Source organism: Sparus aurata, chromosome 5 (assembly GCF_900880675.1).
Source record: "Sparus aurata chromosome 5, fSpaAur1.1, whole genome shotgun sequence".
NCBI lineage: Eukaryota > Metazoa > Chordata > Actinopteri > Spariformes > Sparidae > Sparus > Sparus aurata.
In genome coordinates, this window is record NC_044191.1 from 28348176 (window position 1) to 28363631 (window position 15456).

The 15456-nt window shown below is 43.2% G+C and overlaps 1 protein-coding gene across 1 annotated transcript in view; it reads left to right on the forward strand.

The window, feature by feature from the left end:
* The first annotated feature begins 10416 nt into the window (after positions 1 to 10416).
* Positions 10417 to 15456, forward strand: part of pde4d (phosphodiesterase 4D, cAMP-specific) — a 141404-nt gene continuing 136364 nt past the window's right edge. Inside the window, exon 1 of the mRNA XM_030417584.1 lies at positions 10417 to 10739. Coding sequence (XP_030273444.1) covers positions 10432 to 10739 — 308 coding nt within the window. The 5' untranslated portion in view covers positions 10417 to 10431. The remainder of the gene's footprint in view (positions 10740 to 15456) is intronic.

The following is a 15456-nucleotide window of genomic DNA, read 5'->3' on the forward strand; positions in this document are numbered from 1 at the left end:
CTTGTTACTCATGCAGAACAAATGAAAACTCCTCACGGTTTGTGGCAAGATTAATGGCACAGATTCTGCCTCAATTCATCATGCTGCCTCAGCAGCTCGCTCCATATGTGTGTGCGCTTTTGCAATCAGGTGCAGTCCTGAATCAAAGATAGTCCTGGAACCACTCAATACACAAATAAACCTCTGTGCTGTCCCGAAACGACAGTGCACCAAGGAAAACAACACGAAGTCCAACTTCTGCTATACGAGTTATTGTTGTGTGTTTAGGAAAAGGAAAAAAATAAATAGTCCCTTGTGCTGGAGGCCAATACAAAGCAAGCAACATATCAATTTGGATATTAAAAATAGTCATTTGCATCAAGTCATTTGTTTGGTGTATGAAAATGAGAATGATAACTGCTAATGGATTTCCAGGAGCATTAATGGCGTGACTAAGTTCGACTATAATGTAGGCAGCCCGGTGGCTGCAGTCTGCGCATGAATACCACAAATGTGTGTGCAGGTGATACACCTTCCTTTCCATCGTGTTTTAGTGAAAAAATGAGTGTTTTTTGCACGCAATTTGAAAGTGTAAAAGTTGTGTTGTTTGTACACGATTGATGAGTCTGGGTCGATGTAGGAGACCTTGCCTCGGAGCAGTCGTTTCTAAAGTAGAGGCCCTGCTGCCACCCCTCGACCACTTAATGATGTATTGACCACCTGATGTGTTTCTTCCAGCTTAACTTTGTGTTTCAGAATGAGTTTCTCTCCTCTCACACTCGCCTCACCTCAGAAGCACACAGTCTGAGCTTTTCAGATGGCTCTTGCCTTTCAGCGAAATCCTTGTAATTTGATTTTTTTTGCTCTCCTTGTTTGACCCGCTGTGATGTGTCATTTTGACTCTGAGCTTTCAGTTTTTCAGGGTTACTTAATGGGACTTTCTGTTTGCCTTTACCAAGTACTCAGGAGAAACAGTGCAGTGTGTGTACACCTACCACAGAATTATATGGTACGACCGCAGAAGCAGCACTTTGACTACCTTGCAGGCTGTTTGTTTGTCTGTGGAGGGACTTTTGTCAGCATAATAGCATCACAACCATGCAATACACAGTCGCAAAACTTCACAGGAGTGTAGTTGAGATTCAAATAAATGCCAATTATGAAGATGGGTGCGGTCCAACCCATCAGTACTGAGTAATCATTTATATTTTACTACTTAGTAGTCATCAGAAATAGTTTATTTTATAACATGTCCCTGGACATCGCTCCTCTTAAAAGCAATGTAATCCTGTTAATAACACTTTCAGATTCTCACCTGACTCATCCCTGAATATTCTGTCTTTATTAATCATTTATGTTGTTGTGATGCATACAGAAATGAGGAGTACATTAACTATTCATAGAGCCACACGCGGTTGGTAAATTTGGATGCAAATTGGAAATGTTCAAATACACCATTCTCAGAGGATTAAAATGCAAATACTGTCAAATAAATTGCAAACGCCCAAACACAGCTTTTCTCTGCTGACTAGATGCCACGCAGGAAGCCCTAATGATTCCAGTCGTATAAAGCAGAGGTATAACAATTAATTTAACTTAATTTAACTTTGATTTAACTTAATTAACTTAAAGATTGTTATGCATAAAACAATTAGCAATAGGAAAATACAGAAAACGTATAAGAAACCACAGGTCCCTTAATTTTAGGCAGCCTGGAGTCACGTCAACAAAAAGAAGTGTTGGCAGTGAAACGTCTACGTATATTTGAAAAAGTTGTATCGGCAATGACACAAATATTTGGCACTGAAAAAAGTCACATTGAAGTTGTTGTTGTTTTGACATTTCTTTGGATTCTTCTGTCTTGTCTCTTGTCTGAGATTTTTCTTTTCACGTCTCTCATGTTTCTTTTTTCAGTGACGGGTTTTTTAAAGTTATTTTTTGGCAGTGTCAACTTTCTGTCATTGTTTTGGCGTTGAGATGAGGGGTTTCCGGGGGAGGGACAAGGAGCGACACTGTTACAGGACATAGGATAAGCAAAGCAGCCATCATCATCATCATCATCATCATTAATACATTGATAAAAGAAAGTATATCTCTTAGACTCTTCCACCTCCTGTTTGGGGAGATTTTGTACCCAGTCGTTTGGATGGGAATGACTCAACCAAGGATATAAAAAAATGGTAAAAAATACTAGCCTGTGTTAAGTGCCACCATGACAGCAAAAAGGACTATAATGTGTGAAGACAAATGTGGTTGTAATATATATAGTGTGTGTTCATTATGAATAATATCAGCAGATTTGTGTTAGCGCTCCTTGTGACTCAGCTCAAGAGAAAGAAAACCACCATGAAACAGACAAATGCATTTAATAAGCGAAAAATCATCAAATAGTAAAGACGACATTAAACCACTTTCCCTCCTCACACAGGTGGTTTCACTTTCTTTTCCTGACTGGACCCGTCACAGGACTGTGCTGGCTGCAGAGAGTGGGAGAAGTTGCAGCTTTGTGGTCTAATCAGTCAAATTGAGTGAAAACACACGTGTGGGTGTGAAGCTGTTGGCTAACGTCGTACTCAACAGCTGCATATTTACACATCAGGCAGGCACAGAGCAACGACAGCATCAATTTGGAGCCCCTACTGTTTTTCTGATCATTTGGCGCATGTAAGTCAAATGTTAATTCTCATTCTATGTTCAGGTATGAAGTCCGTTCATTGTGCCCGGGTGCCTTTATGTTGTAAGGAAGATTTTTTTTTTTTTTAATCACAGCTTTTTCTCTCCTGGTAATTTGGGTGAGCCACTGTTCGACTATTATTTACTCCAAAATCAAAACTACATCACAATGAGCAAATGTTTGCTGTATTGGGTTTCTTGGATTGCTTTTGAGCTTCACTGGAGCGAACTATGAAGCACATTGTCGCCCATCTGGAAACAACATCCCTGAAGGAATACAAAGATAAATCTGTCCCATTTAGCATCTGCTCTCTGGCTTTTTTTTTACCTCGTACACGATGATATATACTCTTCAGTTACCTATTTGCTGGGGAACACTTAGAGCTAAAACTAATACCGTGAATCCTGTGTTCATTAAGATAATGTTCATTTTTTGTTGAAACTGTGTTGGAGAATGTTATGATCATTTTGAGGATGTAGCTTGTAGTGCTATTGAGCCGGACTACATTATACAGGGAGTTGCTTAAGTTATTTATCCTACTCTCACCGGGGTGGACAATTAGATCAACTGAGCATTGTAACCTTCATGAAAGCATGATTTTTTTGCAATAAGACTGGAAACTAAGTGTACTTTTTTTTTTTTAACAACTTAACAATACGCTAGAGATCATAAAAAAATGACCGTGACATTCTGCTTTAAAGGTCCAATTTGAAAGATAGTCGATTGTTGAGTCTCATTCCCACCTTGTCAAATACGGACAGTTCTGGTTGCTTCCCGGCCCGACCTAACAGCCCAAAGTGTCAGTATCTGACGAGTTGGGAATGAGATTCAGCAATCAGTCGCCCACAAATTGGACACCTAATCAGAAAATTTTTCCTGAAGCACAGGGTCAACAGTCTTTTCCACAAAAAGTTTCATCAACTGACAAATGGTCAGTTGAAATCTTCTTCCTGAGAGTGTGATGCCAGATTAGAGGTCTGAGAGGTGACTAAAAACCGTTAGGAAACCCTTCTCTTCCAAGTGCTGTTCAGTCTATTATATCACATGAGGTCTTATACATTTTAAAGGGCTTTTCATTTTTCACATTTCAACTAGAAGAACCTTTAACTTTGGACAAAAAACCGTACACTGGACATTTTACTGTTTAGTGCTTGAAGTGCTTTTGTCATCATTTCTGTCAATTTCTGTACGTTTTCTTATTCCGATTCCAGTCTGGCCTATGTTTTCAGCGGATTCACCCACCCTTCTTTCCTCCGCATTCCAGGTGTCTGATGATTCATCAGACTCCCCGGAGCCGGGGCCAGTCACCTGCATGGAGCCCTTCCTGGTGCGGAGGCTGTCTTGCCGTACCGTCCAGTTGCCCCCTTTGGCCTTTAGGCAGGCAGAACAATACTACTTTGATCGCAAGCCGGAGTCGGACACCGTCACAGTTCCGCCGCGGCCCACAACACTGCCACTGCGCACCCCGCCCCTCATCGCCATCACCTCAGCTGACACCAGCAGGTAGGACGGTGTCGATTTGTATCTTTGTCTTTTCACAAATGCCTTTCGGTGACTGGGTAATTATAGACAGGTGCGAGCAGAGCGGAGTGGTTTGGTGGATCAATATAGAATTTGTTTGAAGCGAATGAGGACACATCACTCGCTAACTACCTGACACTGTGCATAAAGGCTCAAATGTGTTTTTTAAAACATGTGTTATCTACGTGCTTGCAATGTCCCTGAAGCTGGATTCTTCCGGAAGGGAGACATTTTTAGGTTGTTGAGTGGTTTGCTAGTTTTGCATCTCGTGCTACTAGTATACTGTCCAAACCAACAATAGTTAACTTTGTACCATTTTGCCTAGACTCAGAGTCCCCCTCAACTCTTGCCAGGAAAAATCCCTCAAATCTGCCAGATGGTGTGTTATGTGCCCGTTGTACCGCATTTGTGTATGCAGGCATCTAAAGAGCAAAAGGGAAAAAACCATGTCCTGTTTCCCTGGTCATGTAAAATTATTTGTCTTTCTGCTGCATAGACAGCCCAGTTTTATGACATGGTCACAAGTAGGCGTGTGCAAGCGGATGTGCAAGCGTGTTATGGCCGGTTGTGGCTGAGACGTGATCAAAGTTCACCAATGTTGAACTGTGAGTTTGCGTGGCCACCGGCTGCAAATATTTTAATTGCTTCTTTAAGATGGTCAAGAACCATATGTTTGTGTTTGAATCCTGAGTGTTACTTAGATCTAGAGCTAGTTAAAGTCTATTTTTGTGCAAATGACCTATAATCTGTCTGTGGACTAACAATAAGCAAACAGGGCTTGTGTTGTGTTGGCAGCTAAAGCGCAGATTACAACATTAACATGCACATTAACGCTAAATCAACATTAAAGACTCACTTCACAGATGTCTGAGTGTGCTGAAGTAACAGCTCCAAGACGGCTTTCTAATCTCTCCTTGGTTACAGCTGCTGCAGGATCAAACCTTCACTTCATAAGGTGACATAAAAACTGAAAATACATACGTAGCTGACAGAATGTTAGCGGTGATGGATAACCGTTCCCACGCAACCTTCAACTCTCAAAAACCCAGTGGCTGTCTGAGGTACCAAATCGGTTGGCAGGAATACAACGTATGCTTGAATAACATGCGAACCGCTGGTGTTTAAAGGATCCCAGACAGGCTACATGCTCTAAGGAGTGTGACTCATCAAATAACTGGGCCTAATAGATTTATTTTCGTCACCGCGCTCACTTACTAATCTCACAACAGGGAATGTAAATCAACATTTGAATCATGATAAACAAGATAAAAGCCACCTCTCGGAAAATTCCAGTGACGACGCGCAGCTTCTTGTTGTCGTTTGGATAAGTCAGTGCAGCAGTCTTGTGCATCAGGGTTTGTTTTTGACTCTGATTATCTTCACTTTTGTTTTGGCATTTTGTGTCACGTATCGCACAGGCTGCTGACCTTAAAGGGTTAAGACGAATATTCAGTTTTATCTGTTCACAATCTCTCACGCTTGGAAAAACATCGCCAAACAACAACCGAGAGAAGAATCACACCCTGTCCGGAGGATGCTGGAGAATGTATCAGAGTGGTTAAGACGAAATGAGGTTTGGCAGAGACAGACACGGCGTCTCCGACCAGCCTTATTCTCTGGGGGCAGGCGGCAGACAAACATACCAAATAACGGTCTGTGTTACGGATGGCTGTCCGTGATATTACTGGTCCCAAAATACATCCACACAGTGGGGGAAAAGGCTTATATACATTCAGAGGTCCAACCTATCTGTCAGTCTGAAATCCCATTGCCCCGGGTTAGCGTTGCACGCGGGGACAGATGACAGAGTTAACTTGTCAATCAAAGAGAAAGCAACGCTCCATTGATTTGTCTTTTACCTTGATGCATGCTTCAGAAGACCCTCTATCTGACTCGCCAACATCGGGTTACCTGTATAACACCGCTCAATGGCTTGTCAGATGCCAGATGAGACGGAAGATGCGCCAGCTTACTCTTTTTTCCCTCTAATTGTTCCTTTCTTGTCCTCCTCTCTCTGTTCCTCTTTGCCAAAGATGAAGGGGCCTGCAGAGTCTCACAGAGTGAATAAACAACAGAGGAATGAGTAGCGAGGTACTGCGTATTAATAAGGCCTGAGCTCGTTAAAAACAGCTTTAATTTGAGAATGCTTTCAGCAGACCTTGTGGAGAGACTTTAAACAAGAAAAAAAGTTTTATTGACTTCTGGACTTCTTTATAGGGAGGAGACGAGAAGAGCTGGTGTCTTTTGGCTCTAAACGACATTTTCAGGCAGGCAGAGCAATTTCCTTGGCAGCTCTGATGCACAACAGTGCTGAAATAGCTTCCTAAGCTTCAGTATTTCTTGCCTAAGTATCAAGAACAGTCCAGAAATGCGGTGATCTTTTGTTTGTAGCTTGGCGTGTCACATTTCTACATTGTTCACAACATTTTCTTTTACTATATCACTGACAAAAACTGCCCCCCCCATGATGAAAAAGCATAGTCGATACTGAATAATTTACCCAGTCGTTTTGATAATGCCAAAAAAGTGCCAGGCTTTAGACGTAGAGGTGGACCCATTCTCCCTGAGTAATTGTCAGCAAACTTTTTATGGGAACTTCAAGAAAAGAGCATACGCTTTTCCAAGTGTGTTTCAAACGACCACGCTTTGAAAACCATGTCACATTGTCTGGATAAAGACTGGGGTGATTTCAAGGGAGGTTGTGTGATTATTTGAGGGAGGAAAAGGGCAGGACAGGCCTGTCACCGTCCCCCGCTACTTCAGATGGTCATACCGTCCATTTTTCAATAATGTAACTACCTTTCCTTGGAAGGAAAACTTCAAAGTCTAAAGTTCGTCCTTCTTATTTTTCAGAACTATTGCCTGCAGCGACAAAAGAACCAAATCTGGTGTTAACTCAAAGTGTTATATCGACCAGTATTATGCTCGACAGTGTACCGGTCTATCATAACTTAGCCCTGTCTTCCAGTTGAACCACACACTATGTTAACACCAACATCAAGCACATTTGACTGCTTTCATAACAGAAGCTGCTAAGTATGCACAGTTCAAAATTAAAATAAAAAATGGACTGGAGAAAAAACTGTTGATGGGGAGAATTTTAATAAAACCCATACATCTTAACTTTGCTTCCAGCTCTGTTCATGTATAATTCAGCAACGTCGGTGAGGAAGAAATACACAGTTGTGAAGCACTAAGGACGGAAGACGTACGGCACTAAAACGCTCCCACTGCAAACTTTTGACTGAATTAAGTGTCACTGACTTTGTTGCGCCGGCTAAATGAGGCTGTCTGCAGGATTAACTCCAAAGAGTGGCGTGAAGCGACGTGCCACTCTTCCATTAGACGCACTAATAACGCAAATGCAAAAATTATGATTTGCCCATTAAACAGAACCAGTGTTTGACTTTTCATGACACTTAAAATCAATCTACTGTACATTATGACAGATTTAATGCATAGCAAAGCCAGTTTTACATGATTTTTATAGTGCTAGAATCCCAACAGAGCTGGATTTCCGACTATACTGTGCTATAAATAACATAAAAGAGAATTTGCACTGTGAGATGAACACATGAAAGTACATCAACGTCTTTTAGTGTAAAGACTGTACCTTTGTTGAATCACAGACGCCAAGACATCAACGAATACTGACAGAAACGCGAACCAACAGACTTTCATCTCGTTATTAATGCGTAGATATGAATGTATGCCATCAAAGGCTGTACCATATTAACTAGAATGGCACTCAGCATATTGCAGACCTCTGCCGAAAGTACCCTTTTGTTCCAATATCAAATTTGATGGCCCCGAATCACTCTAAAATTTAAGCCACCCATAACTGCGCAACCATAATTTGAGCCCACCAGATCTAGGATCAGATTTTACTCGCTCGTTTATTCCTTGAGAAATGGAGTAAAATGTCGAACAAAGCCCTGTCTCATGACTTTGAATAAAGTTATAACACATTTCTGGATCCATCCCTTTGCCCGGAGCTGCACCAAGAGGTAATGGGGTCTAGTTCTGGGCCTGGACCATTCTTCCATCCAAGTTTCGTGGAAATCCGTTTTTGTAATTTCTTTTTAATCCTGCTGACAAACCAACAAGCATTACACTGGTGAAACTACAACTTCCTTGGTGGAGGTAATAGAGATATCAGTGCATTTATTTCCAAAACGTCCTCCCCGGAGTCATATGTCAATTGGAAATAACATTTTTTTCTTTGTTTATTTCTCCAACCACCACACACCAGAGATCATAGATACACATGCACAGATCCAACTCATTCTCTCCTGATACCAATTTTCTACAACTGCACTCAGTGTACTGGTTGACACGTGTACTAATCCAATAGCCGTGCTGTTTTACCTTTTTTAATTAACACTCTGTGTAGCCCACTGAGTGGAACTGACTGGTTTTATTCTCCTGTGCTTTAATGTAAGGTGAGACCGCAACTGTCTTTTTATGAGTAGAAATGGTTGGATTTTTCTTCTAGGTCCATAAAATTGTGTTGAGACCAAGTAACTCCTGCTCAATTTTGGCTGATAACCTGCTCTGTCAAACACGGTCAGTGTTGGCACAGATACAGTCAGGTGGGATCAGTAATTACCGGCTTCACTGAGAGTTATCTCGGTCATTGTCTCATAATGATACACTATTTTCATCACGCTGACGGAGAGGCTTGAAGAGCTCGTGCTATATTTTCTCCGGGCAGATATAGATTTCAACAGATGTTTGATGACCGACTCCAAGTGACAAACAAAGGCGACTCCCGCTGCATGCTGGGATGCAATCGCCGCCATGAAATTGTTGGAAAAAAAAAACAACCAAACCCCCCCCCCCCCCCCCTGAAAATAAATGAAGTTTCCATTCAGCTCTCAGCATGGACCACGGTTAACACCAGCAGGTGAAGGTGGCCCGACACCTGAGCTGCTCGTGTGTGCATGCATGTGCATCTCTTCTCTGTGTTCTCTCCCTGCCACCACTACACTTACCTTCCACTTCTGCTTCAAGTCGCCTTGTTTTCGGACGAGATTACACTTCTGCCGTTGGAGCGGCAGTGATTGCATTCCCCGTACTGCTGCGAGGGTAGAGAGGGAAAGAGAGGAAGACAGAAAGAAAGCGGACCTTGCCTCAAAGTCCCGTTTCCCTGGAAATGATGACAAACAGTGCAGGGGGAGGAGAGATTTAACAAGGTGGCTGGATGTTTGCACTGCTCCGTACCCCGTGGACATCACACACACACACACACACACACACACACACACACACACCCTGCAATAACCCAGAGTGTTATTAATTACTGTGAGGGTTGGCTTTTTTTTTTTTTTCTTCACCTGTGGTGCGTTCAAAGCCTGCTGTTATTGAGAAGTTCCTCGTTTGGGGAATTCTATCCTACAAACAAACATATATATCTTGGTGATGAATCTGGACTGCTGGTTCACTGCAACCTGGCTCTCTGCCCACTCCCACCTCCTGCTTGTCACTCACAGGGGAGGTGCTTTGGGTGGGTCCCCCTCATGTTTAATGTATTACCCTGTTCCCTATATCCCGTCGCCGCTGGTTCCTGCAGGCGGAGGGAGGAAGTGTCCTGGACGGTTGTTGTTTGTTTTTTTTTGTACGTACGTCCAATGAAGTACAACCGCGAGGCGGCTTCGCAGAAGTTTCTGCGTGATATCGTGGACAGAAGCATCCGCCCGTGTGGTGGACTGTCCTGTACCGGACTGGACCTCTCACACCACTGCCTCTGCTGCAGCACCTTGCTGAAGATGGGCGTGTGCGGACAGAGCGGGCAACACTACTTGGAGAGCAATTGAGAGTTTCTCCTCGTAGCCTCACTCGGGGGCAACTCCCCCCCACCACCCCAACACCCCGACCTCCATCTCCAAACCTCAGTTATCGACATTTTCTCTCGCGATGCGTAAATGGATTCATGTGTGTGTTTCTGCAAGGCTGCGAGGGTAAAGTTGATGGAGTTGAACCTAAAAACAAACTGGAAGTGAAGCAGCACAGAGTGACTTAAAAAAAAAAAAAAAGTTGTCTCTATTACAACGAGGGTGATAATTCAGCCTTAAAAAAAAGAAAAAAAAGAAAAAATTCAAAAAAGATTATTTTTTTTTAATTTATCTATAATTCTATAACATCTGAACTCGCAGTGTAATAAAAAAAAATCCTCCCCTCTCTTCTACCTGAATGCTCCCAAAGTGTTAATCTTGCCGACAGAGGATATTTTTAAGACCAACTTTGGCGAGGGGAGGATGGACCCTGCCTGCGGGAAAGTGGGGACGGCGTCCTTGGTCACCGGCGGTGGCGGCGGAACCGGCGTGAGTGCGAAGGCGCCCAAACATCTGTGGAGGCAGCAAAACCAGGCAGCGCTCTCTCCGCTCCACCACCACGCGCTGGTAGTGCGCAAGAACGACCGAGTGAGACAAAGAGGCTTTTCGGACACCGAGAGATACCTCAACCCGAGGAACATGGACCGGACTTACGCAGTGGACACGGGGCACCGACCCGGGCTGAAGAAATCCAGGATGTCGTGGCCGTCGTCTTTTCAAGGTCTTCGACGGTAAGGACAAAAAGAGGGAGAGAGAGAGAGACAGACAGACAAGGGAAACTGCTTTTTTCTTCATCTTGTGTGTCTCTTTCCAATTTCATGAGGATGGGCGTTGTGTGTGTGTCTATGTGTGTGTGACAGACGCGCGGGAGAGGATAAGTGTTCCGGCTCGTATTAAGTCCGAACTTTGTGGACGTTATACTGTATTTTTAAAAACATTTTTTTTTCATTTTCTGTAGCTGTGCCTTTGCGCGACCTCTGTTCCGCATCACTTTTTCTTCGTGGCACACTGTCGAAACGCGTTTTTACTACGAGCATGGCTGTGGCGGTAAAGATAACAGGATGGATAAAGTCAGTCGACGGCGGAAAAAAAAAGGTGACAAAAGAAAGAAACGGGCGCAAATTTACTGCCACAAGAGCGTCGCGGTCATGCTACTTTCCCCACTTAACCCTCATCCACAACGTCTGTCTGCATAGTATGTTTTCACTGTTACCGCTTTTGATTTTGGTCAGGGGGTGTGTGCGCCTGGGAAGGATGGGTTAATTTCTCGATATAGATGGAGGAAAAAAAAGTAGGAAAGTCAAAAGAGAAGAGGGGCGACTACTCACCAGCTCATGTTTGTTAGTTATTCTGTATCTGTCACTTTAGGCAGACAGCCTGGAGTGATGGATGATATGGAAATGAAAGGTAGGCGTTGACCAAAAGGCAGGTCACAGGATGTATGAATAGGTGCCCTGAACGCACCACGTACAATGCAGCCTTCTTGTATCTTCTTAAGATCAGTGATCTGGGGATCCTCAAGGATCCAATGGCACTTACAAGCCTTGTGCTCCTATATACGCTAAGAGGGCTTTACATCATCACTAATGCGTGGAGACCGCATCCTCTGAGATGACACTCGCAGTAATCTGACTCACTTGCACACGACAACCTGGATAATATTAGTGCACGCATGACAAGTGCCGGGTTGCTCGCAAACGCAAGCCGCCGTACTGTAAAGAAAAAAAAGAAAATGACGGCCGCGGTGTTTGCAGTAACAGCAGTTTTCAGCGAAACCCGCCTTGACAGACATAAAGGCAGCCCTTGCACTCAGACAGCCTGGGTGTGTGGGGGAAATGTTTCTGCTCTAATTACTCACTTGTTCTGGGAAGGAGGGAGGGAGAAAAAAAAAAAAAAAAAGCAACTAAAAATGAAATCTGAGAAGGTCACCTCAGCTCCCTGGCTTAAAGTGACTGTTCTGTATGTTTTTTCTCTCAAACGGATTGCTGTCTCGGCTCTTTATTCCTTCCTTAAAAACCCCCCAAACATTTTTGTTTAGACATGAGTGATACTGGCCTGCAGGACCACTCAGCAGTCAACTATAGGAAGCGCACTGGCTCGTCTGGCCGACAGACAGAATGGTCCCTGTCACAGTGGCAGAACAGTCACATGGAGGAGAAGCCAGAGAGAGGGAGGGAGGGAGGGAGGGAGGGAAGGAGGAAGGGAGCACAGATGGAAGTGACATTGCAGAGTGGTGTGCTGGACCAAAATCACCAATGTGCTGTTAAAATGTTGCACTGAACTCATACTTTTATTCTGCCGCCTGTAAGAATTTACCAGGTGACGTTCATGCAGTGCAACTGCAGTCGGAGACCAGTCAAGCACATTTCACATCTGCTTCGGGAGGATAATTACACATAAATGAACCCAAACAAATCAAGTTTTAGACAGATGGCTGATTACATAAGAGCACAGTGCAGTCTAGCACATATACAGGAACACTCACGCCAGGCCAAATCAAGATTTAACCCCCCTAGCACGCCATTATGCGCAGCCGGTCAATAGGGTCGTTTGATGCGGTGTTCATGCGCATCCATTGAGTTGCATGCCTTCTGCCACTGTGACTTGCACAGGCCTTTGTCTGGTTTGGATGTCATTTAATGAACGCATCATTGTTTGAGAGATGGGGATTATTCAATCTTCCAATTATGTGTTCTTCACAGTAACATTTCAGGTGATTATGTGACGCACCACAGATTGTAGAAGTTTCGTTAAAAGCAAAAAAGCCGCAGCTTAAGTTGGTTGTTTAAATTCTGTGTGATTTACATGTAAATTAAAGCTAAAAACGACACGTAAGTATATAAAAAAGAGACATTTAAAAGTGAAACATGTAAGAACTTTAGTAAAACAATTAACCAACAGAATGTGAAGACAAAACAGTTTTGAAGCTGTGTCAAAGATGTCTCTGATGCCTGAAAACTGCGATCCAAAGCTCCCGTGCAAGAGATGTGAACACCAAAACTCCTTCGGGATTCTGGCTAGCTGCATGGCTAATTGAGCTAACTGGCTTACAGTAGCTACGGTACAGCCATAGAATATATTACAGTTAGCAGCTGTTAGCACTCACTCTGTTGATATGCTGTCCCTATTAGGTGACAGTATGAATTGTACAAATTCAAATTTTTTTTATTTTTTTTTTTACATATTGCACCTTTAAATTAGGCTGCTAGACTAATGTTTTTTGACAATTTGACAATTTCTCAACATTTTTTATTGAGGTGCAAAAGTCCATAAATTCATTTTAACTCAACAGTTAAAAGGTGGAACTGGAAGGTTTTCTTTTTAAATCACATGCAACAAGAAATTGCGATAATCTCAATTAAAGAAAAAACACAAAACAACAACCTAAATCTCATGCGCAACTGGTGCGACCAATGAAATTGTTTAGTCGTGCTTGACAGGTTTTTGAGTGGATGTGCGACCAAAATAGTGGCACCCTGGAGCCCTGTTAATAGATATTTTTAAATTCCTGATCCATTTTTTTTCATAAAAACAGCTCCCTTAGCATATTGCCATATTGATTGTATCGTCCAGTTTGCCCTCCTGGCATTTATTGGATTCCTTTCAACAGCCTTTGTGAACATGCAGCCAAGCTATGATGGCTACCTCCTCCTCTCGGCTTGAAAGCTTTTTAGCATACAGCCGGGCTCTTCAGACACTCGTATGTGATGCATGTGTTTAAATTTCAAGTCATGCGCTTTGTTGACTTTTTTGAATTACCAACGCAGCAGCAGGTCACGTATCATGAAAAACTCTGCGATCAAGTTGCTGCTGCAAGTCAGATACACAAGACGTATTTCCTGATTAGAACAGGCAGATATAAACAACTTCTTCGGCATTGTCTCTGTTGGAAACTAATAAGAAGAGCCAGCTACTTGCTCAACACATACAGCTGATATCAGTCATACGGATAGAGAGAGACAGCAAGTCTTTCCTCAGAGGACTGCAGATGTTACTGTGTGTGCCTGAGCGGCTTTCTCGGCGCAAGGTCCAGCAGCCCCGAAGTAAAACACATCACCCAAATGTGTCACAATCTAGCCTGAGCCTATACGCTGCTCAAGGCCTCTGTGAGACCTCAGAAAGAATCTGGAGCATCCTTTGATGAGGGGATGGCATTTCTCCCGTTTCTCCCCTACTGCTTGCCTGTCCCTGCCATGGGGATGTTGCACGAGGGGGTTTTCTTTATCTGTCGAGATGTCACTGAAGAGGAGGACCATGATTTCTCTTCTCTCTGTCAAACAGCAATCAAGATTTGGCAATTCACTGGGTGGAAAAGAAAATGTCAAAACAAGAGAGGATGAAACTAAGTAAGGAGGGGAAGGATGGAAGGTGCTCCATCTGGACATGTCTTCCCCTCAGAAGCAGCAGATTGGAAAACGTACTGCTTCCCTCTCACTCTACGCTGTATTTAGCGGTTGTTGATCTGTCTCCAACTAGTCATCCTCCCTACTGTGAATGTCGGTGTCAGATTGAGGGTTTTAGCCAGTGTAAAGCATAACCCCTCCCAGTTGTGTAGTTAAATCCCAAGGGTGTTAGTGAGCAGGAAATGCTATTGGGTAGCTGTACCTAATAGCAACCCCTGCCACTGGGTATGTGGCTATATTCAACCCCCAGGCGCAGCCACAATCATGCTGCATAGTCTGCTACGGAACTGGCACAATGCTCATCTCCTGTATGGCTGTACTCCCAGGCATGTGAAACATGTACAGAACGTGCTAATGAACACACTGCAGACACGAGAAAAAATTCAAACAAACCTTTCAATTAGCAGAGATCAGCACTAAACGTCACGTAGGTTTGGTAACGAAATTGGCTCGAGTGCTAATTTTTCTAAATTCCGTGAGAGTTTATACTTTGTCTAATGTCACAGTACGAAAAGGCAGGCAGAGCTGATAATTATGTGAATGTCAAACCCTTGTCTGGGTCTTATTGACCTGTTCACTCAGGCAGAAATTAAAGCTATTTTGAGTATGTTCTTCAGACGAGTCCCTGCGACTTACCCAGGCTTTGAAAGATGAGAGCATGTGCATTAGGAAGTTACTGATGCAGACACATTGAGGTGGTTAGTCAAATAGTGAGTAAAGCTGAGGCTAGAGGCTTCCTGTTATGTTATAAAAGGGTCATGGTAGTGGATATTAGAGCCCGACTAATGCTGATTTTTGGGGCTGATGCCAATACAGATTTTGGGGAGTGAAAAAACTACCATAAAGATATAGAGGTGATCTAAAAATCGCCAAACGGCCTACCCTTGATACAAAAAAAGCACGCATAGAAGTGGGTGGAATATGGTTGCATTCCATTCACTAAGTGGATGGATTATAACCAAAAACACTCACGGGGAACCATAATAAAACCCAGGCTACATAACAGCTGCTCAGGATCCATTAGTGAGTCTATATATTAGTTTCA